Source organism: Ochotona curzoniae, unplaced genomic scaffold (assembly GCF_017591425.1).
Source record: "Ochotona curzoniae isolate NIBS_2020 unplaced genomic scaffold, NIBS_Ocur_1.0 patch75, whole genome shotgun sequence".
NCBI lineage: Eukaryota > Metazoa > Chordata > Mammalia > Lagomorpha > Ochotonidae > Ochotona > Ochotona curzoniae.
The window spans coordinates 80,122-105,064 of record NW_024467056.1 but is presented as its reverse complement, the minus strand read 5'-3'; the positions used below and the strand labels follow the sequence as shown (position 1 = coordinate 105,064).

Genomic DNA, 24,943 nt, shown 5'->3' with positions numbered 1-24,943 from the left:
GACTTCCAAATCTGCCTTTGACCAATATGGGAAAGACTATACTAATGAGATGTGCAACTTCCAAACTTGTCACTTTGGGGAAAGGTTTATAGGAATATACCTTATAACAATTATATATTTTATAAATAATATCTAGAAATAGCTCATGAAAAATACTTAGGAGGCCTATTCTTGTAAAGCTAAATTTAATTACTGCTACTTCAACTTGGATGAGCAGAAAAAAAACAGGCCATAATAGCATAAACACCATTTTAAATAAAAATGGAAACTAAAGTATCTTAATGTGTACATAGTTTTTTTTCTTAAGAAAGGCAGAGTTACATTTTTATAAATATTGAAATGAACAGATCTATACAGAGAAATCTATCTTCTCAGATGTTTTTCATTTTATAGTATCTACAGAATAAATATTCCATAAAAAGTGACATATTCCCTTCACGGAAATAAATAAAGAGGCAAAAAGCCCAGAGGCATGCCTCAAATTCTGTTACTTTTTTTTCCCCCCTTAATAAGCGCCAGAACAAATTTCCTGCCATTTAAAAATACGGAAGAAAAGATGTGTGCAATGTAAGAGGATCACTATTAGGTCACATGCGAAAAGAAAATACTTTAGATTCTCAAAGTAAGGTCTCAGTTTTAAAAACCCACGGAAGTTAAAACAAATTTTAAACAATTCTAAGTACTGCACACCTCTTCCCAAGAAGGAAAAAAAAATGTGTAGCCCAATAAGAAATACTGCAGAACTCAAATAGCTTCAGAAATGCAGAAGAACCAGCAGCTCTGCCACCTTCCATACATCAGTCAAGTTCCTTGGTTATATACATGCCTTTCATTTGCAGAGCCATGAAGGTACTTCTCTCCCCTGCCACTCACTGTGTCTTACTGTAAACATGCACATACACACAGCAGTCTCAATCATTAACATAAATCATAATTACTTGGGTTATAACTGTTACAAATGCAAGGACAGGTCTCTTTCATTTGGGTGGCTGATTCAGTCACTTTGGGATGGGAACAGTAGCATCCCTTACATCCCCAACCTACATCTTCTTTACTTTCTTTTTTTTTTTTTTTTAAGATGTATTTATTATTATTGCAAAGTCAGATATACAGAGAGGAGGAGAGACAGAAAGGAAGATCTTCCATCCGATGACTCACTCCCCAAGTGATGGCAAAGGCCAAAGCTGAGCTGATCCAAAGCCAGAAGCATGGAGCCTCCTCCGGTTCTCCCACACGGGTGCGTGGTCAAGGCTTTGGGCCATCTTCAATTGCTTTCCCAGACCACAAGCAGGGCGCTGGGTGGGAAGCAGGGCTGACAGGGATTAGAATTGTGTCCATATGGGCCACCAAACTACATTTTAAATATGCAACCCAGACAGCTTTTTCATACCCAACATCACCAGGAAAAACTAGTCTCAAAAGTTCAATGATCTGGGGTAAAAAGGGGTAAGGCCACAGCCAGCAATGCCAGCATCCCACATGAGTCAGTTGCTCCACCTCTGATCCAGCTCCCTGCTAATGGCCTGGGAGAGCAGTGAGGAATGGTCTAAAGTGCTTGGACCCCTGCACCCACGTGACATACAGAAAAAAAGCTCCAGGCTTCTTTCTGGCTTTGGCCTGGCCTAGCCTTGGCCTTGCTTACCTTCAATAAGGTTTAACTTGGAGTTACTTACAGTATTTTTGACTTAACCGCTTAGATTTTCATCTGGAAAATGCAGGGACAAAGAGTTTCCTTATCAACTGTGCTCCACCAGCGCTGTGGTACAGCAATTAAAGCCACCACTTTTGACACTGGCCTCCTAGATACAAGCCAGTTCAAATCCCGCTGCTTTACTTCTGATCCAGCTCCCTGCTAATGTGCCTGGAAAAAGCAACAGCAGATGGCCCAAGCACTTGGGCCCCTGTACCCACAAAGGAGACCAGAGCCCCCACAGGCTCCTGGTTTCTCACCTGCCCAACTCTGGCAACTGCAGCCACTCCAGCCATGAACCAGAGGAGAGAAGAATGCTCTTCTCTCTCCCACTCTCTAATACTAATTTTTAAATAAATAAATAAGTCTTCAAAACAAAACAAATTGTGCTTCACTCCCACACTACAGACTCAAGATTTTCAGTCTGTTCTTTCCACAGGACCATTCTCTGGTCAGCAAGTTCAAGGTGAGACCCTCAGTGATTCTAAATGGAGCAGGGCAAGGAGGACGCCTGAGCTGAGTTCTGGATGGCGATCTGTGCTGAGGACCTCTGGGGAGAACACCCAGAGGGCAGAGACCTTTCCTTGGACTTCCGAGAGTCAAACACCCGAACAATGGGGAGCACTGCTGTATGCACAGCGAAAGAGTGACAAGAATGTCAGGGAGCAGTTGGAGAGAAAAAAGTTGGAACTGTCATTAAACTGTATGAGGTGTTACTTAGAAGCATCATAGCTAATTTCACTTTAAATGCAGAACTAAACTTAAAGCTGAAATTCCCTCTAGATCCACTCTGGGAAAGCTTTTTGTGGATCTGGTAAAAAGCCTCCACAACAGGAAGCACTAAGCTCATTGCACTCTCAGAATTCTATGGAAAGCCACGAAATAAGGAATGACTTGTGGCTGAGTTCATGCATCTTCAAATCAGATGTCTTAAGAGTGCTTTACCAAGGAAGTCCCCCAAATCTTCTTAAATGGTGAAACAATTTCCTCTAAACCACTCAGTGTACTTCATAAGCTTGAATTCTAGTCATAAAGAAAATGGCTATAAAACATCCTCATTTTGCAATAAGAAAAAGTCAGACTTAATAGATTAAGTTGGTATAACAGAAAGAGTACAGATTGTCTACCTATGCAGATTTAGGTTCAAATCCCAATTCTACCACTTTAAAACACTTAACTGAGGTCTCTAGTTCATCTTAGCATTTATAGAAGTGGTAACTGAAGTTATTATCCAAAACTATAGTTGTATAACAGAAAATAGTAAACAAACAAACAAAGAGCCTAATCCTTTGAACTTGCAAGTCTAAAACTACCAAACTTCTACAGACAAGAATATATTTTGGGGCCCGGCGCGGTGGCGCAAGTGGTTAAGGTCCTCGCCTTGCACGCCCAGGATCCCATATGGGCGCCGGTTCTATCCCGGCAGTCCCGCTTCCCATCCAACTCCCTGCCTGTGGCCCGGGAAAGCAGTCGAGGACGGCCCAAAGCTTTGGGACCCTGCACCCGCGTGGGAGACCCGGAAGAGGCTCCTGGCTTCAGATCGTCATAGTATCGGCCGTTGCGCTCACTTGGGGAGTGAATCATGGGACGGAAGATCTTCCTCTCTGTCTCTCTTCCTCTCTGTATATCCACCTTTCCAATAAAGAAATAATAAAAATAAATCTTTTTTTAAAAAAAGAATATATTTTGGTGTTTGTAACTATCAGGAGTGGTTTAACAAGAATACTTTCAACCTACCCCTAATTCCTACTTCTCAAATGGGGCTTCTATTCCTCAGATAGCCTTCCAGGAGCCCTGTTACTTCCTCACCTTTGTCTTTCAAATAAATACAAAATAAACCTTTAAAAAAATGCACCTACTACTATGTTCAAACATACCTCTTTTCTTCAACACCTCTCCCAATCTTCCTTCTTAAAAATATTTCTCCTTCAGCCCTAATACTTTCCCTAGATCTTTGGCCTAACATCAGCCAAGAAGCTACTTACACAAAAACTTTCTGGTTTGCAAAGACTTGCCTGAACCTTAATTCTCATGCACATTTGATCTTGGAGTAACTATTTAGATACACAATGCCTACTGCTCTGTCTTGAGCAAAGACTGAAGACACCAAACTAGAAATTGGCCTGAAATTGGTCTGCAGCTCAAATTTTCCGATTCTGATTTCAATACTCTCTCTACTCAACTTATAAAGCTGCTATTTGTGACATATTCCTTCTTTCTACCGTTTATTCATTAAACATGGTATAAACTATCCCTGCACCTTGGTGTCCCCAAAGCACTGTTCTAAAGAACCACTTCCTACGGGACTTTTTAAAGTTCATCAGTTCAGGCTACTCCATGACAGTGACGCCAAAAGTTACTTTCAGTGCTTTTTCTCTGCAGTTTTCCAGTGAGAAGGAATCCTGGAGTGCTACATGAAAAATGCCCAGAGTCCCCGGCCACAGTCCCCCTCCACGCCTTCTCTATCTGCCCTCTTTCCTCCTTTGCAAGTGTGTGACATCCCAGCCGGAACGCATCACAACCACAAACGACCCTAAGACGTCGAAAGGACTCCGCGCCCCACACTGTCTTCCTTGCCAGGCATGGCATAAGCTCCTCGGAATATTCACGAGTGTCTCTCCTCTTTACCCACACTATTTGTCTGAAAAATTTCACATTTCCGAGCCTGCCCTCTTCCAGCATCCTCCCATGCTCACCCGCGTACCTCCTCCTAAACCTTTTAGCCTCCAGGGTTGGCGGGAGATACTTCCTACTCCAGGGTCGCGAGCACCTGGCCGACAGCTCGTCGTTCCGGTGCGGCCAGCAGATCGAAGCCTCTTTTTGGTACTCTCCGACCCCTGAGACCCCCTTTGGGATCTCCACGAGCCGGAGGCCCTTCAGCTCCGTCCCTGCCCCGCCTCCCCGCCCTAGGCGCCAAGTCCTCGGGGCTCGGTCTCCAGGCCTGGGCCGGACTCCGAGGGCCTCGGACGCTGCGGGGATGACGGGAACGGGGCTGCACGGCACTCAGGAAACCGGGCACACCGGGCGCTCGGGCCAGCAGGCTCCGGGCCCGGCCGGGTCCCGGATCCCGTGGCCCGGACTCATCCCTCCGGCTCTGCCGGCCCGCGCCTTCGCGGCCTGCCCCTACCTGATCCAGGTTCTCGTCACTGCCGCTATCCTCTGTGTCTGAGTCGATCACGACGCGGCCTTTCCGCTTCTTTACCATGGTGGTCCCCCGGCTCCCACGCCGGACGCCGCCCGGACTCCCCTCTTGCCCGCCTGCCAGTGGGACCGCCACTGCCGCTGCCGCCGCCGCCGCCGCTCGACCCACACAAAGGCGACCGCGCATGCGCGCTCCGCTCCGCCCCTGGCTCCGCCCCCCGCCCGGCGCACGCCGTTCGCCAGAGCCTTTCGCCCCGCCCCGTCGCACCCCCGACGCAACGTGGGAGGCGGGGCCACGCGCCTGGCGGAGTTCCGGGTGGAGGACAGCAGTGGCTTGCTGGCGCGGGGAGGGCAGCGTTGCTTGTGCCACCCGAGCTAGGTAGACTGCTTCGCTGTTCTAGACTGGAGTCTAAAAGACTCGAGTTCGCTCCGAAGAGGCTCTTGCGTCTCCAACGTTTCGACTGTCAGAATGATGAAGTGTGTAGAGCGGCTTCCGAGGCCGCCCCCTGGAAGACACCTGCCGCCCAGCCGCCAACCTGAGTTGTGGAAATGACATCTGCGGAAAATGCGCCTGAGTTGCTTAGCAGACGAATAGAGTAAGATTGTAGCAAGCAGACAGCAGCGTGGACAAAGGCCCCAACAATAACAAAGTTGGTTCATGGAACAGACAGTTCATTATAGCTGGAGCGGAGGGTGTAGGGATCAGAGGGAGAAGACCTGGGTGAGATGCTGCAGCCACATCCCTCAGAGCCTAGTTAGCTCTATTAGAGAATTTGAACAGTAGTCCTAAAATACTTTAAGCTGAAGAACGAAAGGGCGGAAGTTTACGCCGTTAACTCTTGCTACACCATGACTAACAGAGGGAGGGAGACCGTGGGTGGGGGGGATAGTTGGGCTGTTGATGTTTTCCTAGCTGTAGATTATGGTGTGCAGAGCCAGGGAAGAAGGAATGGGGATGGGGAGAAGCAGGTGGGATATGGATTATTCAGGAGGCAAATCCTGCAGTTTTCCGATGTTAGTTGGGGGAGGAGTTAGGAAGGAGAGGCCCCAGACATGGATCATATTCAGCTCCTCACTTAGAGCCATTCATCAGACTGGAAAGCAGTAACACATAGACACACACAAAGAAGAAGGTTTGAACGACTGGTGGTTGAAGGAAACAGTCCAGTTTGATCCTTGCTGAGTTTGAGGTCATCTGGTAAAGTTCATTCCAGAAGTGATTTCCTTGTGGCCTATGAAATACAGGGTAGAGGGCATAAAAAATAGTATATTGAGAGTGATGTCAGAACTCTTTATTCTGATTGAGGATAATGTGACTTGAAGATTTTCTGCCTTATATTGGTGAGAAGACAATTGAGTAGAAACCATATTTGAAGGTTTGATTTTTTTTTAATTTTTTTTTAAAGATTTATTTATTTTATTACAAAGTCAGATATACAGAGAGGAGGAGAGACAGAGAGGAAGATCTTCCATCCGATGATTTATTCCCCAAGTGAGCGCAACGGCTGGTGCTGTGCCGATCCAAAGCCAGGATAGAGGAACTTCTTTCAGGTCTCCTATGCGGGCTCAGGGTCACAAGGCTTTGGACAATTCTCTACTGCTTTCCCAGGCCACAAGCAGGGAGCTGGATGGGAAGTGGAGCTGCCGGGATTAGAACTGGCACCCATATGGGATCCAGGTGCTTTAAAGGCGAGGACTTTAGCCACTAGGCCACTACTCTGGGCACAGAGAAATTTTTTATCAGCTGATTTATTCCCTCAGTGCCCACAATAGCCAGGCCTGGGCTGAGCCAGGTTGAAGCCAGGAATTCCATCCAAGTTTCCCTCATGGTGGCAAGAATCCAAGTACTTAAACCATGATCCTCTGCCTTCCAGGGTATATAACAGGAAGCTGCTCAAACGTTGAAGCAAGGCTCAGTCCCAGGCATTCCAGTATGGGATGTGGGCATCCCGAGTGGGGTCCTAACCTGTTATACACCAACTCCTTTTTCATGTTCCTCTTGGCTTATGATGCTGCTTTCTCGAGGTTTTGTTCTTACCCTTGGGGCTTCTCTTTCTCAAGCTGTCCCAGTTTTCTCAGGCTGTCCTTTGAATTTCATTTTTCCATTGCTGCAGTTTGAATGTCCCCTCTAAAACGCATATGGGGCAAGGAGCACTGTGGCATAGCAGGTAAAGCCAGCACTTATCTCCTGCATCCTATATGCTCAGGAGCTGCTCAATCTCCAGAGCAATGAGTCAAATACATAAACTTGTCTTGTGACTACTCTGCTTCTAATAGTCTATTACAGCAGCGGCAAACGAGGTAAAACTGTTTTCTCTTGTCACCCTGCAGACTCCTGTTTCCACATCTTGCCTGGCAGTCAGACGTATATTGAGCGGATGAATTATTGCCATTAGAAAGACCAGGGCCTGATACGAACCCCAGGACTATCTAACCAACCAGCTATCACCTGGTCTCCAGGTATGTCAGCAGATCTAGCACTTCTTCCCTCCCCTGTGCCCTACCATGCTCTCAGGTTAGTGTGCCCAAACTCATCTCCAAGCTGGCCTATTCTCTTTCACACCTCACATTAATCATTGTCCATCCAGTTCTCCAAACTTGCTCCCTGTTAACGCTCCCCAAACTGTCACTCATATGCTTCTGTAGCCTCCCGATTCTGTCTCCTTAGAGCTATGTCCCCTTCCTCCGGCCCCTTTGCTTAATGCTCTCTGCTGTGTGTATTATCTTAATCTCTTTATCTTATCCTAAGTCTCTGTGCATGTTTTGTTCCATATAATCATCATGTGGCTCATTTTTTAAAAGATTTTTTATTTTATTTTTATTACAAAGTCAAATATACAGAGAGGAACAGAGACAGAGAGGAAGATCTTCCATCCGATGATTCACTCCCCAAATGGCCACAACGGCCAATGCTATGCTGATCCAAAGCCAGGAACCAGGAACTTCGTCCAGGTCTCCCACACGGGTGCAGGGTCCCAAGGCTTTGGGCTGTCCTCAACTGCTTTCCCAGGTTACAAGCAGGGAGCTGGATGGGAAGTGGAGCTGCTGGGATTAGAACCAGCACCCATATGGGATCCCGGCGCATTCAAGGTGAGGACTTTAGCCACTAGGCCACGCTGCCGGGCCCCATGTGGTTCATTTTTGAGAGCATTTAAGGAGTTATGCCTGGCCATATTTCCCCTGTCCTTGGGCTTGATGTATAATGTACTTGGTGGCAGAGTATGGGCCAGACCACTTTCACAAGTGTTTCAAACTGCAGTGCAAATGTATCTTCAGGTCATGAAATCAATTTAGTAACAAGAAACCATTAATTTTTTTTTAAATTTCACATACACCAGCTAGAACTAAAGCCTAGTCTAATTGACCCCCAACAAAACCCACCAGACTCACACCCCATCCCTGGTTCATGTGCTTGCCAGTATGTGCAGCAGACTGGTCCAGTCTGTCCCACATCCCACTGAGCTGTCATACATATCAGTGGGAGTTGAAGTCCAGCTCATAACAGCCAACCCCACCATCCAGCCCACACTTATACAGGCAAGTACCACCAGCTGTTTAGCCAAGTATGCCCCAGACTTGGTTCTCATGTTTACTAATGGGAGTTGTAACCTGTCAGAGAGGTGCCGACATTTTCATCACTGGACCTACTCCCAGTCCTGAATCTTGCCTCTCACGGTGGTTCTGCAGTCTACTTTCACAATATTTGCCTGCCCTGCCGTTCCCTCACTTGCCAGCTGATACTTTGGCAAAGCCTAACCAGCCTGCTCTTACTCCGCCTATGCATGCAGCAATGGTAGTCTGTTAGCCCAGGCTGGCTCTCGCCCTAACCCACTTCACATGTAGGCCAACAGGTGCTATAGCCCTGCCCAACCTGTCAGCCCTGAATCCCAATTCTCACACTCAACAGTGAGATCGGTAGCCCAGCAGGAAAGCACATACACAGCATCCCTACGGGGAAACCACCTCCCACCTGGGTCTCCTGCCAATGGGTGCTGTAGCTTGGGTAAGCCCAGTCTGCCCCCAGTTCCACCTCATGCTGCTAAGTGCTATAGCTTAGCTCAGCCCAGCAAGCCCCTGTCTCAGCTCTAACGTGAACTGGCTGATGTTGCTGCCTAACTTGGCCTGCCCTGCACCCAGTCCTGTTTCTTGGATCTGTCAGCAGGTATTATGAACTGGCCCAGCGTGGCCCACCCCAGACCTGATCCACACATATGCCAGCCCTTTGGCCAGCAGGTACCATAACCTGGCCTGGTCTGGGCTGCTCCTTGCCTTGGTTCTTGTGCTCACCTACAGGGACTGCATCCTGACAGAGGAGTTTCCTAAGCTCCTCTATCAGGTCACCTCCCACTGGCACACCGGTGAGTCTTTGGCCCAGCCTGACTTAGTCCACTTCCTGTCCTGGCAGGAACAGTGGTCTTGCCCAACTGGCCCACACCCCATCTAGTTCCTATTGTTGGGTACTACAACCCAGCCATACCTGGTCCATGCCCAAACCCAGTTCTTGCATGGTTCAGCAGGTGCCAAGACCTAGCCCAGCCCATCCTGCACTCTCCCTGGCTCTCACAAGCACCAGCAGGTGCTGGAATTTAACTCAATCTGGCACACCTCAGGCCTAGTCCATACCCATGCTGAGGGACACTGCAGTCATGTCCAGCCCAGATTGCTGCCACCATTCCAGCTCTTGTGCTCACCAGTGGGAACCACAACCCAGCCAGGGCATCCCTTTAGCTCCTCAGCCAGGCCTGTTCCCAACCACAGATCTTGGCACATGCAAGAGGTTGCTCTGCCCCAGCTAGGCGTAGCCCATCCCTTGTCTTGACGTTTGTCATTGGATGCTGCAGCCTGGCTTGGCCTCTCCTGCCCTGAGTGCCAACTCTCACTGGTGGGTGCTGCAGCCTACCCCTGCCCAGTCAGCTCCCATCCCTGGCTCATGCAAATGGTAGGTGTGATAGCCTAGTCTGCCATGACCCACACTCCAACCTGGCTCCTACACATTCCAGTGAGCTAAGTTTGGCCTGGCCCTGTCTGTTTTTGGCCCTCTTCCAAAACCATTCCACACACATGCTGGCAGGTGAAGCTGCCCTGCCCAGCCTGACCAACACCTAGGCCTGAATCACATGCTCACCAGGGGGAGCTATGGTCCACCAGGGGAGTTTCCCAAGTTCCCCCACCAGGCCCACTCCCAGACCCAGATCTCACATGTGCTCACAGGTGCTAGCTAGGCTCTTACTAGGCATATTCTGTCCCCTCTATCCCAACCTATTCATGAGCTGCTGGATGTTGTGGCCCAGCCTACCCCTACACCCTATTCTTTGGTGTGCCTGTGGCTGCTACAGCCTGGACCAGTCTGGCCTGCTCCCAGCCCCAGTGTCCATGAGTGTCAGAGAGTTCCATGGTCATGCCTAGCTCAGCCAGTCACCACTCCCAGCGAACTCTTTTTTTACATTCTGACTGACTGTAGTAACTTTCTGCTATTATTAATAATTCAGCAGACTCAAATTTGCTTTCCACAGCAAGAGGTAGTGAATTGTTTCTTTTTTTTTAAAATTTATTTTTACAGAAGTTTTCATTTCTTTCAAATTGATAAATCCGCCTTTCCAATAAAAATAAATACATCTTAAAAAAAAAAAAAAGGACAGAGGGCCTGGCAGTGTGGCCTAGCAGCTAAAGTCCTCGCCTTGAACGCACCAGGATCCCATATAGGCTCCGGTTCTAATCCCGGCAGCTCCACTTCCCATCCAGCTCCCTACTTGTGGCCTGGGAAAGCAGTCGAGGACGGCCTAATGCTTTGGGACCCTGCACCCGCATGGGAGACCCGGAAGAAGTTCCTGGCTCCTTGCTCTGGATCTGCATAGCATCGGCCGTTGAGCTCATTTGGGGAGTGAATCATCAGAAGGAAGAGCTTCCTCTCTGTCTCTCCTCCTCTCTCTATATTTGACTTTCCAATAAATAAATAAATCTTAAAAAAAAAAAAAGGAAAAAAAGAAAGCAAAGAAAGACTAAATAGCTAAGTTATGGGAAAAGCACAGATGCAGCTGCATCTCAGGCAACCTGAATACTAACTAGTCCTTCTCATTAATCTTTTTATTTGGTTCTCTCCTACCTGCCTCTCTTTCAGTGTCTTCATTTTAATTTTTTTTTTTTTTTGCTACAAATTAATGTCCTTTACAATGTTTTCAGGAAGTCCAGGAACTCTGCCTGAGTCAGCAGGGTTAAAGGACCATGCTTAGATTTAGTTCAGAAAATTTTGAGAATAGCTCCTTATTGTCAGTGCAAAACAGATGCCTAACGAATTAATTAGCTGAAGGATAAAAGCAGGTCATGTACCTATGAAGTCAAATCGTTGGGATGGGGAAGCAGATGGAGTGTTGAGAAAGACAGGGAGGCAGCAAGGGAGAATATGGTAATTCTGTGATGATACCAGTTAAAGTGAGAACTGAAAGATGAAAACAAGTAGTATAAATGGAGTCAGGGTTATGGGACCTTGGACTTTACGTGGTGGCACCTTCTGACACCAAAAAACTGATGTTTAACTTCGGATGCCAATATTTTAAACATGGAAATGGGCCATCTGTAATGGGTGCAGCATAAGACAATCAGTAGTATGAATGTGACTTGTGTAAGGGCAATAGCAATCGGGGAGTTGATGAGTTTGAAAGGGAGAAGTTAGCTAAGAGAACTCAGTAGGCCCCAGTGACTTAGCAAGCAGATTTGCAGCGAATCCCAGGAAAACCTAGCATTTCCAGTCTGGAAAGATGACGGAGGTTGCATAAACAGGGAGCAAAGAGGAATTTAAATGGGGGGAAAATGGTCCTTTCGGCTTTAGATATATCAAATATGAGGTGCTGGTAAGTTATACCCTACAGTTGGATCTGCTCCAAGAGATTGGGAATGTGTGCGGGGGCCTACAGAGAAACTAGGTCACATTGTGGTTATTCCTACTTGAAACCAGAGACGAGAAAATGCTGGTTCTGGAGGCGACCTGCAGGTAGGGTTGTGGGAACTCAGGGAAGCAGGGAGGTGGGCCAAGTTCCAGAAGGTGAATCAGTATCTAGGGAAGCACAGCTGAATTTCAAGTCGGAATGGTGTAGAAGCTAGAGCAGCAGGAAGCAGAAGGCAGACTGTATAGTGAACTCTTTCGGAAACCAGGCTGTCAGGGGTTATAATTAATTCAAAGTCAACACGGTGACCCCAGTTCTTGTCAGCGCTCGGCTAGACGCCAGGGAGAAGAACAGCAGGATTGTGCACCCAGGCTCGCTGCGTCGCAGGGCAGGTGAGAAGGGGATGAACAACACACAATGCCTAAAGAGTGTGTCCACGTGGGGATCCACGCCGTCCCGGCGCAGGGGATGTCGCCCGAGCCTGGTGGGTCTGTAGGGATTCCTGGGTGCAACAGAGGGACAGGGGGTGGTGGTGGTCGAGAAGGCTCTAGTACTAACTAGAAAATGCAGGGGATGGAGTTTACAACCTGGAGGCAGGTTACAGGAAGGCGAAACAAGAAACTTCTCTAATCCTTTTCTCACACAGAGCAGAAAAGACCGGAAGGCGTGGTGCTCAGCCTTTCGGAAAAGGAGAGGACCGCAAGCCTCTGGCCTCCTGAGCACCCCAAGCCTCTGGCCGCCTGAGCAGCCCAAACCTCTGCCCGTCTGGCCCGGGGATCCTCGCTAACCTTCCTGTCCGTCTCCCGTTGGCCGGAACTCCAGTGTCCCACACCCTTAGTTGGATGCCGGAAGGGAAAAGCCAGAGGGACCGACTCGGGGAAGTAGCGAACCCGGCGGTGAAGAGGGGCGGACTCGCTGGCGGAAGTGTGGTTCTTCGGCTTGGGGACCGGCGGCCGCAGTCCGCTCGGACGTCCCGGGCGCGGAGGGCGCCTAGCCCTGTAAGTGAGGGGCTGGGCGGGCGGCCCCGGCGCCACACCCGGCTCCGCAGAGGCACCTCAGCTCCAGAGCCGCCGGCACCGCACCGCGCGTCTGTGGTTTGACTGATTGTGGGACCGCTCTCGGGGCTGCGGTGGGCAGTCGGAAAATACACTTAGGACGGTTCTCTGTCTCCTTCACTGTGTAAAGCTAACTTTCCAATATTAATAAAATAGATCTTTCAAAGAATATTTTCTGGAGACGTATGTACAGACTAATCCTCTGCCTGTAGTGCAGGCATCCCACATGGGGCACAGTTTTGTGTCCCACATGCTCCGTTACTTATCCAGTTCCCTGCTAATGTGCCCTGGGAAAGCAGCAGAGGGTGGCTGGTGTGCTTGGCCCTTGCCATCTACAAAGGAGACTCAGGAAATTTTATGGTTCCTGGCTTCGGCCTGGTCTAGTCCTGGTCATTGTGGCCATTTGAGGAGTGAACCAGTGGATGGAGGGTCTTTCTTATTCAAATTCTTGCTTTCAAATAAATATATTTTAAAGAGATTTATTTATTTTTATTGGAAAGGCAAATTTACAGAGGCTAGAGATCCTGCATCTACTAATTCACTTCCTAAATGACTGTAATAACGAGCTGAACTGATCCAAAGGCAGGAGCCAGGAGCTGCTTCTGAGTCTCCCGTGGGGGTGCAGCGACCCAAAGACCTGATATGTCCCCTGCTGGTTTTCAGCTGGGTCGGAAGTGGAGTGGCTAGGGCGCATGTCAGCACCTATATGGGATCCTGCCAATGAAGGTAGAAAATTAGCTTGCTCCGCCACCATGGTGGCCCATCAGATAAATAGAAAATTTAAAAGGATAAATTCTGGGGGAAATTGGTGAAGAATTGTAAGGGAAGTGCCATCGTTTTGAGAAAAATTCCTCTTGTGTTCAGATAAGGCATAGGGAGAGGAGATTATTCAGGGGGATGAATGAGGGGTTTGATGGTTACAGAGTATTTCCTGTGAATCAATAAGGCATGAGCAGGGAGTTTGTCAGACATGGAGTGGACCCTACTTCATGATACTTAATAATCGTGTGTTCCCAGGTGACTCATGGGCACCTAACACTTGAAAAACTATGTGCTGAGGGAATTACGGTAGTTCTGGCAAGAAGCAAGAAGTTCTAATCCAAGATCCCAACAAAAGTACAGAAATGTGATGTACCCCTTAAAAGTAGAAGCCAGGGCCCAGCGCAATGGCACAGTGGTTAAAGTCCTCGCCTTGCACGCCCGGGATCCCATAGGGGCGCCGGTTTTATCCTGGCAGCTCCAGTTCCCATCCAGCTCCCTGCCTGTGGCCTGGGAAGGCAGTCGAGGTCGGCCCAAAAGCTTTGGGACCCTGCACCCGTGTGGGAGACCTGGAAGAGGCTCCTGGCTTCGGATTGGCATAGCATTGGCCGTTTCGCTCACTTGGGGAGTGAATCAGTGGATGGAAGATCTTCCTCTCTGTCTCTTCTCTCTGTATATCCGCCTTTCCAATAAAAAAAAAAAAAAAAAGTAGAAGCCATACCAGGTGCCATCCTGGGATCTGGAGATGGCACCACAATTATTCCAGTGGGGTTGGCACTAGGTCCTGGGACAGGGTAAGTATAGGGCTAGGATACAGTCAGTTTATCGGGTGGCATTTGTTGGCTTACAAGTACAGGGATACTTGCAATAGGTCATGGAAATGTAATTATGAACGTAAGTACTAAGTATGTACTAAGTTGCCACTTGGGATACCTGCATCCTGTATTGAGTGCCAGTTAGAGTCCCAGCTCTTCAACTTCCAGTCTACCTTTCTGATTGTGCTGGGATGCCTGGGATGTAGCAGATGATGGCTCAGGTATTGGATCCCACACCATACCTCGGTTTTATTCAAATCCTCTAGCTTCACTGTGGCTCGGCCCTTCCAATACGGACATTTGGAAAGCAAATGAGTGGATAAATTTCTCTTCTGTCCTCCCTTTGTCTGTTTCTCTGGCTTTTCGGTAGATGAAAATAAGTAAGTATACAAAATAAGTTTATTTTGGTACAAAATTTAAAAATCCATGGGGAGTTTTCTCATGAATTTTCCATGAATAGTTTGAAAAGTTCTTAAATATATGAGTTTCAGATCTTTGTGCCAAAGTAAGCATTTATCTTTTAATTTTGTTTCCATGAATTTTTCCAGGTTACCTCATATTTTTTATGATTGGTGCATGGAGTGGGGTGTGGCTAGAGGTGAGGCTGGAGAAGCAAGCAGTAAACTGATCTGTTGAGTTGTAGACAGGGAGTCCTGAAGGGTTTGGCCAGAGGACAGAAAGGATCATTAATGCTGAGTGGGGGCATCAAGTAGGGTTAAGGACTGAGCTTGGAGGTGGTGAACAGAGTGCAGGGCTCCAGGAGAGGGGAGGAGCCTTCCAGCAGGATCATGACTTAGACTTCCAAGTGCTGTTTTGATATGGATGGACTCATAAGCAACTAAGGCAGATGAGTTGCATTGTTGAAGGTTAGTCATTTTGAGGCTTAGTTTTTCTTCATAGCCTGCTTCTGGCTAGTGTATAGGCCTTTGTCACTCTTGCTGTCTCGGGCTGGGACAGAAGAGAAAAAAGCTGACATTGCATGTTTTTTTCCTCCCAGAGAATGCTGTGGTGGATGGTAGAGTCTTCCGGGTTCTGCCAGCATTCATTAGCTGTTGCCAATAAAGGAAACCTTGTTAGGTTAGAACTATAGAAGTTATATTGTTTTGGTTTGCCTTTTTTTTGTTTTTAAAGATTTTATTTTTATTGAAAAGGCGAATTTACAGAGAAAGAAAGATCTTACATCTGCTGATTTACTCCCCAAATGGCTACAGCAGCCAGAGCTGAACCAATCTGAAGTCAGGAGCCAGGAACTTCTTCAGGTCTCCCATGGGGATGCAGGATCCAAGACTTTTGGCCATCCTCTACTGCTTTCTCAGGCTGGAGATGAGCTTATCTGAGGCCAAAAGCCAGGAGCTTCTTCTGGGTTTCCGATGCAGGTGCAAGGTCCCAAAAGGCTTTGGACCATCCTCAACTGCTTTCTCAGGCCACAAGCAGGAAACTGGGTGGGAAGTGGAGCAGCTGGGACACAAATCAGTGTCCATATGGGATCCTGGTGCACATTTTAGGCACTAGACCACCCAGTTGGGCCCTTTCATATTCATTTTTATTGGAAAGGCAAATCAGATTTACAGAGATAAGGAAAGAAGGAGTAAGATCTTTTATCTGCTAGTTTACTCCCTGTTGGCCGCAATGGCCAGAGCTGAACCTATCTGAAGCCAGGAGCCAAGTGCTTCTGCTGTGTCTCTCATGTGGGTGCAGGATCCCAAGCCTTTGGGCCGTCTTCTACTGCCTTCCCAGGACATGAGCAGGGAGCTGGCTGGAACGTGGAGCAGCCGGGACACAAACTGGCACCCATATGGGATGCTGCTGCTAGGAGGTGGAGCATTAGCCAATTGAACCATTGCATTGGCCCCACGCCATATGGAGGCTTTTGGGGTTGTTTTTCACTTGCATAAGATAGTGCTCAACTCGTAGTAGGTACTGGATAAGTGTTCATAAAGTTAGAAAATAAGTTCATGACCTTTACAATGCAACAATGCATGAATTTTGCTGAACTTACAGTTGTGATACCTTCAGTTCTGCACTGGTAACTCTTCAATATCTCTTTTCTTCTAGGTGGAATTGAACTGCTTGACACTTCATTTCCTGATAGACCGGGAGAAATTAACAATTGGGACTTTTCCTTATCATGGCTTGGTTTCCCAAATTGCTTAAAGGCACTTTTATTCTCAGAAAATACCCAAAGTACAGGGTTGCCTCGTCTTGTATTTGCTTTGCAGACTATTGTTCGGGTACTCTCCCAAAGCCAGTGTCTGCTGCTGGGAAAGCCTCCCAGCTGGGAACAGCTCAAGGGGACTTGCAAGGACATCAGCAGAAAGAAACTGGTGTGAGTGTGCCTTCTCCCGAGGAGACACCCCAAGTTAGCTTTGATCAAGCCATTGCAGAAGAAGTCAAGGACCATCTTAGGCATTTAAAGGATGAAATTGTGAGCCATTGGATAGGACCAGAAGGCCGGCCGCTGCATGAAGTCTTGATGGAACAAGCCAAGGTCATCTGGCGGTTTCGTGGAAAAGAAGATTTGGCTAAGTGGACAGTGACTTCTGATAAGACGATAGGAGGCAGAAGTGAAGTGTTCTTGAAAATGGGCAAGAATAACCAGAGTGCTCTGCTCTATGGCACGCTGAGCTCCCAGGCCCCTCAGGATGGTGAAAGTAGCCGTGGCGGCTACTGTGCCATGATGTCCAAGGTGCCCAGGGTAAGTGGGGCCCCACCCAGTCTTTGAAGGAACTTCACTGTTGTGCACGCTAGCACAGACAGCTGTATTTCTGTATGATGATACCCAGTGTAATGTACATGGGCATCTCCCTGTGTTGGGGATAGCTACTTATTGTAAAGTCTGGGAAGAAGGTGGATAAAAGTCTGGGTGGGAGTGGGGCAGTGGCTCAATGACTAAATCCCTTGCAAGCACAGGGATCCCATTTGGCACGGATTTGTAGCCTAGTTGCTCCACTTTGCATCTAGCTCGCTGCTTGTGGCCTGATAAAGCAGTAGAAGACAGCCCAAGGTCTTGGGACCCTGTACTCAGTTGGAAGATCTGTAACTCCCCTCAAACACTGAATAACCATTGTGTTGCTGTCCTCCATCCATTTATTTTAATTCAACCCCAGGATACTTTTTGTTGCTGTTGTTTTCTTTTCTTTTTCTTTTTTTTTTGTTTCGTTCTCAGTATATTTTATATTTTAAAGATTTGCTTATTTTTATTTGAGTGGGAGAGTTTAAGAGAGTAAAAGGAATCTTCCATCCATTGGTTCACTGCCCTAAATGGGCCTGTCTGAAGCCAGGAACCTTGTTTGAGGTCTCCTGTGGGATATTGGGTCTCAAGGCTTAGGGCTTTCCTCCCCTACTTTGCCAGGCCATAAGCAAGGAGTTGGATCAGAAGTGGAGCAGGTGGAACACAAACTAGAGCACCAGTTTACATGAAATAAATACGGATGAGCCCTTGTCCCTGTGAACACTGTGGGATTGACATTACCTTAGAAGTATTTTCCTGTGTCAATCTTTTATATCAAAACTCTTATCAGTTTTACATTGCCTCCTTATGGTGGGAGAAAGAAGAGTGGGTAGCAGATTCTTTTTGATGACGCTGACTGTGTGACGATTCATAATTTGCTGATGGTGGAGAATGAGGGGAAACTAACTTTTCTGTGTCTTAGGGCTTCTTGGAGAGGAAGAAATTCTATGATTGGTCCCAGTTCAACACCCTGTATCTCCGAGTCCGTGGGGATGGCCGACCTTGGATGGTGAATATCAAGCAGGATACGGATTTAGTGCAGAGGAGCAATCAGATGTACAGTTACTTCATGTTCACGCGTGGGGGCCCCTACTGGCAGGACGTCAAGGTAATGGCGCAGCCTTTCCTGGCTGTGGAAGGGAACTCTGGGAGATTCTGGTTGCTTTGTCCTTGGTTTTTTCTTACTTGGTCCTGCTGGGAAGGTGGAGTAGGTTGTGTGAAAAGAAATCAACTTTGATAAGTGACCTTTCATTAACACAAATGATAGCTTACAAGCCAGTAGGTGTTTTAGATATAAATATAGGCACACTTAATATAAGATTCCCTAAAGCATGCTCACTTGACTCATGATAACCATCGCATTATTTATTTATTTATTTATCAGTACTACTACCGGAAAGCAGACTTATTTCAATGGGAAAATGAAACTAGAAAGTAAGCTATGTTAACTGAAGGAAACTAAGAGGAAATGTTGAGAATGAGGGTGAAAGCAAGTGCTGTTCTTTGATTCTGCCTACTGAAGGCTTTTCTCCACCAACTCCAAGACTAGTACCCACCCTGCTCATGTCACGGACTTTGTTTCGTGCTGAATTCCTCTAACCTCACATATGAACTGTCAGCAGGTTTCAGGCCCCTCTACATCTGGAATCTGTTTCTAGCTGTCTCTTCTTCTTTTTTTTTAATGAGTTGTTTTATTTTTTTTCGAAATTTTTTGGTGTTTACAAAGTTGATTAGTGTGGGAAGGTCAGGGATTACAGGAAAGTGGGTGAGACAATTGTTTCCAAATTTTTTTTCTTCTTCCTGTATCTGGGGGAAGAGGGCAGAAAAGGGGAGAAACTACACCCAGCCATCCAAGTGCCACAGGATTCAGGTGTTGGGAATGGCCGCCCACTGTCATCCCAGGGTCCTCGAAGTGGAGCACGCACCAAGGGTTCTGCTCAAGTGGTTTTGGTAGTTCTAAAATGCTGTTGATCTTGTCAATCCAAGGATGAGGAAATCATTCCACGGTTCTTTGACTGATGTAGTTCACCCATTTGCCCAGATATTTGCTACCAATGCTAGCTGGGGGAGTTGACCAATTTGTTCTGCTCCCCTTTTTCTGCTCTGGTACCAGCGTTCTCTGCAGATTCCAGTGGACTGCCATATCCTCCATGTGCATCTGGGTATGCCGTTCACTGCTCTATCTTAGCCACTAGAGAGATCCAGTTCTGACGCATGCACTCTATGCTCAGATCCTGTAATTCTTCCCATTGTTGGAGTTCTGAGTCCAGTGTTTCAGTTGGGGGGATCCCCAAAGTAACTTTGTCTGAAGTGATCCCAGACCTCACTATTCTGTGTGCTTGCTAGCTTGGGGTCAAGTTCTATCACCCACATCAGTCTACACACACACTGGTAATTGGAATTGCTGGGTCAGTTCTGTGTCCTGCCCCGGCTCTTACAAAAGCCAATCAGTGCTGTGGCCCAGCCTAACACCGCCCACCACTCACCACCAGTGAGTGCACTCATATACACCAGTGGGAGCTGCAGCCTAGTCGGAGCAACTCCTAAAACCCTCACCAGGCCGGCCCCAGCCCTGGTTCCTATGCTTGCCAGTATGTGCAGCACTGGTCCAGTCTGTCTCACATCCCATTTGGTTCTTGTACACGTCAGTAGGCATTGAAGCCTAGCTCATCGCAACTGACCCCAGTATCCAGCCTGGTTCTCATGCTCACCAGTAGGAGTTGCAACCCTTCAGAGAATTTGCCACAGTTCCCCTACTGGGTCCGCTCACAGATGCGCCACATCTTGCACTCTCCAGGTGGTTCTGCGGTCTAGCTTGACAGGATTTGCTCTCAGTACCAGCACTTGCCAGCTGATACTGTGGGAATTCCCAACCAGCTTGCTCTTGCTTTGACCTCATGCACCAGTGGATGCAGTCGGCTACCCCAGTTTGGCTCTTTGAGGCCAGTTCACATGCAGGTCAATAGGTGTTATAGCCCTGCCTGGCTTGGTCTGCCCTTGATCCCAGTTCTGTTCCCAGTTCTGATGCTGTCCAGTGGGAGCAGTGCCCCCGTAGCCTCTCTGCCCCATATCTCGCATGTGCTGTTTGGTGCTACAACCCAGGATGGCATCACCTGCCTCACCTTGTCTTTCCATCTCTTCTACTCTCGCCTCTCTTGGCAGTTTTATTATTGGTTTCTGGAGAGGACAGAGGGGCTGAAGGTTAAGTTGACTACCATTGTCAAATGGTGTAATACATCATGCTTATTGAATGACACCTGCAGAGAGCCAAAATGACAGTTTGCAGCTCTGGGTAACTAAACACGTGGAGGTTCTTGGAAGGTGGGATTTCTGTAAAAGACCTGGGAAATTCCATATCCCTTGTCCCATACCTAACTGCACCTCTTTTCCATGTTCATCCCCATCTTTATGCTGTCTTATAATAAATCAGTAATGTATTGCTCTGAGTTCTTTGAGTCGCTTTAGCAAATTAATTGAACTCAAGGAAGTAAATTGATCTATACCTATAGAGATAGAGAAATAAATTGACTGGAGGAGGGGGTCATGGAACTCTTGAGTTAGTGGGTCTGGCATGTTGGTGACATGCTGCTACTTGTGACTAATGTAAGGTCTGTCATTGGGGACAGAGCCCTCAGCTTGCGAGACCTGCTTGTCTCTGTAGAGTGGATCTTAATTGAAGAGGACACCCAGCTCGCCATACACTGGGTTGTGGTGTGGCTTTGTTCCATGTTCAGGTTCTCAAAAGGCTGTGCTGCTTTCTGGAGTCTCTAGGGAGCACTCTGTTTTCAAGGTCATGGTGGCCATTGGTCAGAGTGAGTGCCTTGTGATGGTAGAACTGAGGAAATCTTTGTGTCCCTGCTTGCCAGCAAGTTGAGGCCCTCCTGCTTGCAGCTCCCAGCAGGTGCCCATGTTCCTTGCTGCTAGCTACTGTCTGCCTTTTCCCTCATATAGAATATTCTAATCTCTCTCATCAGCCCCTTTTATGTACCCTATTGATTGTTAGTCTTGCAGTGGATGATGTTCTCAACTGACTTGGGAAACCTGCCTGGCAGAATCCCTTTGCAAAGGCATTGAGATTAGTATTTGTCTCAATTCCTGAAGGAAGGCACGTGTACACAAGGGGTTGAAAATCGGAATTCTGCCTATCCCAGTAGACTGCCCTCTAATGTAGTTGTGTGGATTTGCAATCCTGTGAATAATCAGGGAAATCCCTTTGTCTGTCAAGTTCTGCATAGTTTAATATTTATTTATTTTTATTAGAAAGGCAGATTTAGAGGAGCCACAAATATCTTTGATCCACTGAGCTGATCCGAAGCCAGGAACTTCTTCTGGGTCTTTCATGTAGCTGCAGGGTCCCAAGGCTCTGGGTTGTCCTCGATTGCTTTCCCAGGCCACAAGCAGGGAGCTGGATGGGAAGTGAAGCTGCAGGGATATAAATAGGTGCCAAAATAGGATCACAGCTTGTAGTGGGAGGATTAGCCAATGGAGCCATCATGCTAGGCCCAGTTTTTTTATTACGCATTTTCAATTTCAATGAAGTTTCTGAATATCAAGAACAACTTTGGGCAAAACTTGAGCTGTTTTTTTCATCTTTTTTTTTCAGATTCCTTTTTCCAAATTTTTCTTCTCAAACCAAGGGAGAGTACGGGACGTGCAGCACCAGCTGCTTCTTGACAAGGTAACACTTCCCCACATTTCTGTCTCAGAGCTGTGTTGTCATCAGTGAGACACAACTCCCACGAGGGTGAGCTTGGCTCCTCCTGCACAGGGATGGAGACGCCTCTGTCGGGTCCTCCGGGGTCAGCCAGACAGGTGCTGGTGCAGGCCTGTTCTGTGAGTAAGCCCCACCCGAGGGATTTGAGTGATGATCTCTTCAACATACATTCTGTTGTGGCTTTAAAAGTTCAGGAAGATCCTCCTTAGATCTTCATGTTGTCCTTGCCTTTTTTTTTAAAGACTTATTTATTGAAAAGTCAGATTTACAGAGAAGATCTTCCGTCTGATGATTCACTGAAGTGACTGCAAAGACCTGAGCTGATCTAAAGCCAGGAGCCATGAGCTTCTAATCTGGGTCTCCCACATGGGTGCAGGGAGACAAGCAAGGCTTTGGGCCGTCCTCGACTACTTTCCCAGGCCACAAGCAGAGAGCTGGATGGGAAGTGGGGCCATTGGGTCATGAATTGTTACACATGGGATCCCAGTGTGTGCAAGGACCATACTTTGGCTACTAGGCTGCCATGCCGGGCTCTGTCCTTGTTATCTTAAATAACATTGCCCCAAAAGGAAAGGTATGGGAGCAAAATATCGAATGAAAAGCAGTCTTGTAATTGTGTAATTTGCTATAGTATGAGAACTGTTTCCTTGCCGAAGCCTGCTAGTGAGGATGCAATCACAGGAAGTGTGTCACGGGATTTCAAATAACATTGGAATAACATTGGCACATCAGTGTATGATGCTACAATCAAACTTCTCTTAAATTTAGATCTCTTCTATCGGATTCACCCTGGCTGACAAAGTGGATGGTCCATTCTTCCTGGAAATTGATTTTATTGGAGTGTTTACTGATCCAGCCCACACAGAAGAATTTGCCTATGAAAATTCTCCAGAGCTTAACCCAGGACTTTTTAAATAGAGTATTGTGTGCCAGTTTTGTGTTTGCTAAACTAAGCCTGTAACCATCAACAGTGATAAAGAAAAAGATAAATTATTTCTTGAAAGGCATCCAACCAGTGGCTGGTATGTATTCCCTGACGAGGCCGACTCTGTGGTTGAGAGGGACGAATTATGCTCTGTGCCCTGTGCTGTAGCTCATAGAATGCGAGTGCCAGTGCAGAGGTATTATGTCAGTAACTTACTTGTTAGCTGATTGCTTCCTTTTTTTTTTTTTTTTAAAGATTTGTTTACTTGAAAGAGATATGTGTAATGAGGAAGAACACAGAACTTCAAACTGCTTGTTCACTCCCTAGATGGTCACAGCAGCCAAGGCTCGGCCAAACCAAAGCCAGGAGCCAGGAACTTCATCTGGGTCTCCCACGTGTTTGGCAGGAGTCCAAATAATTGAGCTTCTGACACTTTTCTCAGGCCACAACCAGAGAGCAGAATGGGGAAGTGGAGCAACCAGGATGGTGCCCATATGGGTTCCCCTGGCACATGCAAGGCAAGGACTTAAACCACCAGGCTACTGTGTCATGCCCTAAAAATAAATCTCAAAAAATAAAAGTGGTTATACTCTTTTACATTCATAGAAATATATTGGACCCAGAGGCTTTTTTTTGAGTGATCAGCTTCTGTCTCTTGGTAGGAAAATATGAATTTTTCAAATTCTCAGGTACAGGCCATGTTCTGAACATATGCAAAATAAAGATAATAAAACCCAAGTGGTGTTATGCAAATACAAAGGAAAATATGCTTATTTTTTTGGAGGGGATGAGGAACGGTATACTCTTATTAATCTTAGTTGGTCAACTAAATCTTGAAAGACTTATGCTTAGAAAGGATAAATTAACATAATAAAAAATTTTATTTATGAAAGTCTTGAGTAGTATAAAACTCAAACTCTATTTGGAGGAAGAAATGAGGATATTATGTAAGCAACTCTTTTTCCATAAAATAAGATGCAAGGTTGACATAGAATGGTCACCCTCAAATCATAAGACCCTGTACCTTTTTAAATAAGCAAGGCTAGAACAGACTCAATAATAAATTGTTAACAGACGTTAAGTATATGCAGTGATCTGAACAAAGAGGCAAACAAACAAGATCCTTTCTAGTAAACACAGATACCATACTCATGCCCCTGGTCCACAAAGATGACTAGAGGAGGAAGACCACAGGATGAAGAGGCGGCCTTTCCACCCCAGCTCCCCAGCCAGCCGCTTTTGTCTGCTCTCATTCCACTGGAACTCATGCTGCCACTGGCTGCCCTCAGCTAGTGTGTTAGTAAGCAGACAAGCAGGTGGAACGTCCCATAAAGCATCTAAGACTCTCTGGGATAGGCTCTATTAGAAAACTGAATGGCCCGGAGTTTGGCTAAAAACCACTGCCCAAACCTGAGATTGAAGGTAGGACATCTTTTTCAGAGATACAACACACAAATTCCTGGATAGTACAGAGATTGTTGAGAGATGTTTTGAGTTAGAAGACAGTACAGAAATATTTACAAAAGGAAACAAATGCAAAATAAGGAATATTTACAGGATATGCAAAAATTATTAATCTTAAGCCATGCTGAGGCCCCGTCGTGCTTCCAAAACCTTCGCTTTCTTCTCCTTCCGCTCCTGTTCATGTTTCTGCCGGTGTTCTTCCCTAAGGGGGACAGGACACACATGAGGCTGCAGCAGGGTTCCCCAACACACACTTGCATACTCGACACGGCATGCTGGGTCAGACACTTCTAGGGGTTCTAACTCTGTTAGCCTTTGGGCTACAAAGGGCTAGCAATGGGTGTTTTCATTTGACATTAACTCAGCTTTCTAAGTACATGCATTGAACTGGCACCAGAGGCATACTGGTGATTGGATTCAAGTTGTATACTTCAAAAATGTGTTTTAATTTTGAATCTCTACTGTTGGAAGTCAAGTCAAAGGTAGGTGCAAAATCAAGTAGTCCAGAGAAACAGCTAGAACTAGAATAATTCCCCAGGGGGAAAAAAAAACCTCAGGATCGTATTAACTTGTCTTACAAGCAAGTGCTGTTTAAAGGCCTTGGTGGCAGTGGGACACAGGCAAGAGGCAAGCCTGTTTGAAGAGAAGAGGCTCCTCACAGGGTGTCTGAACTCACCATGACCAGCTGCAGCCCAGAATGAGCTCTGGCTTTACTCGGTCTGGATGCTGAGGACAAGTCTGGGTTTCTAATCTGAGGGCAGCCTTCAT

General features: G+C 47.0%; 3 protein-coding genes across 4 annotated transcripts in view; 1 reads left to right on the top strand and 2 right to left on the bottom strand.

The window, feature by feature from the left end:
* Window positions 1–5,021, bottom strand: part of LOC121168184 (RNA polymerase-associated protein RTF1 homolog) — a 49,286-nt gene extending 44,265 nt beyond the window's left edge. Inside the window, exon 1 of the mRNA XM_040998064.1 lies at window positions 4,818–5,021. Coding sequence (XP_040853998.1) covers window positions 4,818–5,018 — 201 coding nt within the window. The 5' untranslated portion in view covers window positions 5,019–5,021. The remainder of the gene's footprint in view (window positions 1–4,817) is intronic.
* A 7,614-nt stretch (window positions 5,022–12,635) lies between these two features.
* On the top strand, window positions 12,636–24,009 carry LOC121168195 (complex I intermediate-associated protein 30, mitochondrial-like). The gene is made up of 5 exons (XM_040998081.1): window positions 12,636–12,710; window positions 16,397–17,036; window positions 17,995–18,180; window positions 21,676–21,750; window positions 22,555–24,009. The coding sequence occupies exons 2-5, from the start codon at window positions 16,470–16,472 to the stop codon at window positions 22,702–22,704; spliced, it is 978 nt and encodes a 325-aa protein (XP_040854015.1). The 5' UTR covers window positions 12,636–12,710; window positions 16,397–16,469; the 3' UTR covers window positions 22,705–24,009.
* Window positions 23,963–24,943, bottom strand: part of LOC121168194 (nucleolar and spindle-associated protein 1-like) — a 25,632-nt gene continuing 24,651 nt past the window's right edge. For both annotated transcript variants that reach the window (XM_040998079.1, XM_040998080.1), the window contains exon 11: window positions 23,963–24,377. In XM_040998079.1, the coding sequence (XP_040854013.1) occupies window positions 24,290–24,377 (88 nt within the window). In that variant the 3' untranslated portion in view covers window positions 23,963–24,289. The remainder of the gene's footprint in view (window positions 24,378–24,943) is intronic.